This window comes from Rhizopus delemar, genomic scaffold (genome assembly GCF_000149305.1).
Source record: "Rhizopus delemar RA 99-880 supercont3.1 genomic scaffold, whole genome shotgun sequence".
Lineage (NCBI taxonomy): Eukaryota > Fungi > Mucoromycota > Mucoromycetes > Mucorales > Rhizopodaceae > Rhizopus > Rhizopus delemar.
In genome coordinates this window covers 4175808-4179486 of record NW_027137827.1, presented here as the reverse complement: position 1 = coordinate 4179486, position 3679 = coordinate 4175808, and the positions used below count along the sequence as shown (strand labels likewise).

The following is a 3679-nucleotide window of genomic DNA, read 5'->3' as shown; positions in this document are numbered from 1 at the left end:
TGTGTAGACAGTACTGATGTAGTGACATAATAAATATATGTCTAATACAAGATCATAATTAAAATAAATAAAATACAGTTTTATTAAATAAGATCATCCATCAATTCCAATTAAACATGTTCTTTTAGAATATGTATTGTATTCATGAGAGTTCTTTGATAAGAAGACGTATCAACTAAAATAACCAAATCCAATCCAATGTCAGGAATATTGCTAATCTTTCACATAATTGAAATAACGCGTAAAATAACGTTATTCAAATCAGCGAGGAATTCCCAGAATAAAAGATAATCTATGACAGACATACAAAAGAACAAATGAAAAGTTTTCATAATCATAACTATAGATAATACTTGCTAAAGTACCTGAATATTAGAAGAACGATCACAATAGAAGATATCAAGCCACTCACTCAATAAGATATAAATACCTGCCTTCAATTAGAATAATTTTTACTTTAACTTAAACTGAAATAAAGATCAGCCTCAAAAAGTACCCAAACTGTTTCTTGATCTTTGTTTTTACCTTTTCCTTTATTATTTAAACCATTATACAACACTGACCAGCGAAAAAGAAGATCAAATTATTATATTATTAGAATTTTATTTGCTTTTAATTTTTCGCTGACCAATTAAATAAAGAAGATTAAGCAATCATATGACTTATTTTGTATTCGAGTGTCTCATTAAATTCTAGAAGAATTTATTCGTCACTTGAATTTACCAGAACATAACACATTCGAACGGTTTTGCGGCCTCGCTTGAGAAATTCCTCGATTGCGGTAAACGCAGTCACTACACCCTGAGATTCTTCCAGAACTTTCGCTGCTTACTAATTCACCACTGCACACTATTTTTTTTTCTTTTTTTCCTTTGTCATTCGCACATTCCCATTTCGACATCTCGACATTTACCAAGTAATTACTCAACATGCAACCATTAACAGAAGATCGCAAGAACACTATCGAGTTTTACCTTCGTCAAGGCTTTTCTTATCATAAAATTGCAAAGATAGTTAAAGTATCATCCTCCACTGTTCATAAAATTCGTTTGGAATTAGGTTTGCCTGCTCGAATTGACAAAGGTAGCAGGTCAAAGGTGCTGACTAAGCGGGAGCAGCAGCATCTCGTTCGTGCTGTAACAGTAGATGCACTCGAAAGCGCTGTACAAACACAGCAGTCGTTGGAGCAGAACTTGGGCAAGTCAGTTTCTGTAGATACTGTACGTAGGGCGTTAAGGGATGCTGGTTTGGTCTCGTTTGTCAGGCCAAAGAAACCTTTAATTAATGAAAGAAATAGAAAGAGGAGGCTCAAACGGGCTTGTCAGCATATTGACTGGACAGTCAACGATTGGATAAATGTCATATGGTCTGACAAAGCCAAAGTCAATTGCTTTGAGTCCGATGGAATGTTTTATGTATGGAAAGAGCCAGGCAAACCGTTAAAAAAGCACCAGGTTCATGAGACAATGAAGCATGGAGGAGGCTCTATAATGGTATGGGGCTGTATTAGTTGGTATGACCCAGGCTATATTATGGATGTGGTCAAGAACATGAGAAGGACGTTTATTTTAGGGTTTTACAAGATGATTTAATGAAGTCTTTAGCCTAGATCATGGAAGAAAGTGGAAAATCTACGAGTCAATTTATCTTTATGCAGGACAACGACCCCAAACATACAGCCAAAGTCGTATCAAAATGGCTAAATGAGCAAGAGTTTTATGTAATGAAATGGCCACCACAATTACCAGACTTGAAGCCAATTGAAAACATGTGGTAATTACTTAAAAGACGGCTATTTAGAAACTATGATTGTCCTCCATGTGGTATACATGAGCTATGGGACCGTATAGGACACACTTAGTATCAAGTCATAGCTGAAGAATGCCAAAAGTTTTTTAAAAGTATGCCAGATCGTTGTCGTGCAGTTATCGAGGCTGATGGCCTTTATATTGGATATTAAATAAGCTTATTTCAACGCATTTTGCTTTTAAAACAGATGGCCGCAAAACCGTTCGAATGTAGCTTTAAGCTTTGATTGTCCGCAGTACGAGTTATGATGCGCTTAGGGTAACATATTATACGTCATTAGAAAGCCAAGAGTTTGTACTTTTAAATAATACGTACTAGACATAGTGTCTAGTATACACAATAGGCCACAAATGGTGCAGAAAGAAAACTATACGTTTTGTGCGAACGGTTTTGCTGGCTACTGTATATCAGAGATCAGGCTACCTGTGTGGCTTTTTATGTCGACTACACAGAAGCAAATGTAAAAAAGTGGGAAAAAAAATTGAAGATTTGGAAAAATTTCACATTTGTTGGAATACCAAGGAAAATGAGTTTGTTCTTATTTCTAAAAATAGAATTCGCAGCGATCCTCTTGGGTACATAAAGTATGCATATAGCATTCCATCAAGTGAAGAATCAGTTGGAGAAAAGAGAAAAAAAGTTGAGCTTGTTACCAATGGACAAATCAAGCAATTTTAGATGAAGTGTTTTCCTCGAGAAAACGTGACAATAGCGTATTATACTCTCAAAAAAACATTAGCAACCAGTGATGTGTATACAATTGTTAAACAGTACACATCGATTTTTGATTCGACTACCGCACAATCATTTGCTGCTTGGTGTCGAAATAAGAAAGTAGATCTTTTAAATGCAAAGGAAAAAAAGAGAAAGCAAGTTCATAGTGAATTATCTATCTTGGACGAAACTTATTATGGTAAACTAAACTAAAAAAATAAAAAAAGAAAGAAGCTTCTAACCTTTTTACTTGTAGATGAACTCGTAGCCTCCATTACCACCTACCTACCAAGATACCAAGACTCTTTGAAGGCGCTTATACGTGATGGGATGGGGCTTGTGGGCTACCCCCGCAAGTCTCCAACTGACAATGACATTGAAAATAACACTCGATTGGTACAATTAATGGTTAGAAATTTAAAAGCACGATCTTTTGCTACAAGAATATACGTATCTACATCAAGTTGGGCTTCCACACCTTTTGCAAAGCGTGATTTAAAACCAGATAACAAAGTAATGGAAAGGTTGGAACATGTTAATGGGAACACTCAGGATCTTTTGGAGTATATAAATTCTTGTGGCCACGACATTTGCTTAATTTTGATAGGCTTTTCTGGACTAACAACAAGAAACATTGATTTAGTGAATTTAATTGAAGATAATCCCGCCATCAAGAAAATTGCAATTGAGACTTTTGCCATGAATAATGAAGTCTTTATTTTTGATGCTCAAAGTTTACAAAACGACAAAAGGATATTAGACAGATTTGATTATCGAAACGAATTTTATAATAGATCTAAATAAACTTGTACTCTTTGTTATGCTCTGATAAATTAATTAAGAAATAACAAAGATAAAACAAAAGAATACTTTTTGAGACTGAACTTTATTTAATGTTTAGGATAGGGGGGTGTTAAGGATACATAAGATTATAGTCACTTTATGTTAGTAAAAGGAATCGGATATGATCCTGAATAGTATGTTGACATAACTTGGAATCATTTATAACATTATTCTCAGAACAGATCAATAAAAGACTTTGATTAGATTTTTATATTAAGCTTTATTCATATTAACTTCACATAGTCAAATAATATGGCAAGAATGTAATATAGTTTATTGATGATATGAGCATGTGAATAAGGAATGACGAATC

The 3679-nt window shown here is 34.3% G+C and overlaps 1 protein-coding gene across 1 annotated transcript; it reads left to right on the top strand.

Annotated features, from left to right (window-relative positions):
* Positions 1 to 929: 929 nt before the first annotated feature.
* RO3G_01612 (uncharacterized protein) lies at positions 930 to 1285 on the top strand (the record flags this gene model as incomplete). Its single annotated transcript, XM_067656203.1, has 2 exons — positions 930 to 1136; positions 1229 to 1285. The coding sequence occupies 2 exons, from the start codon at positions 930 to 932 to the stop codon at positions 1283 to 1285; spliced, it is 264 nt and encodes an 87-aa protein (XP_067512304.1).
* Between the last annotated feature and the right edge of the window lie 2394 nt (positions 1286 to 3679).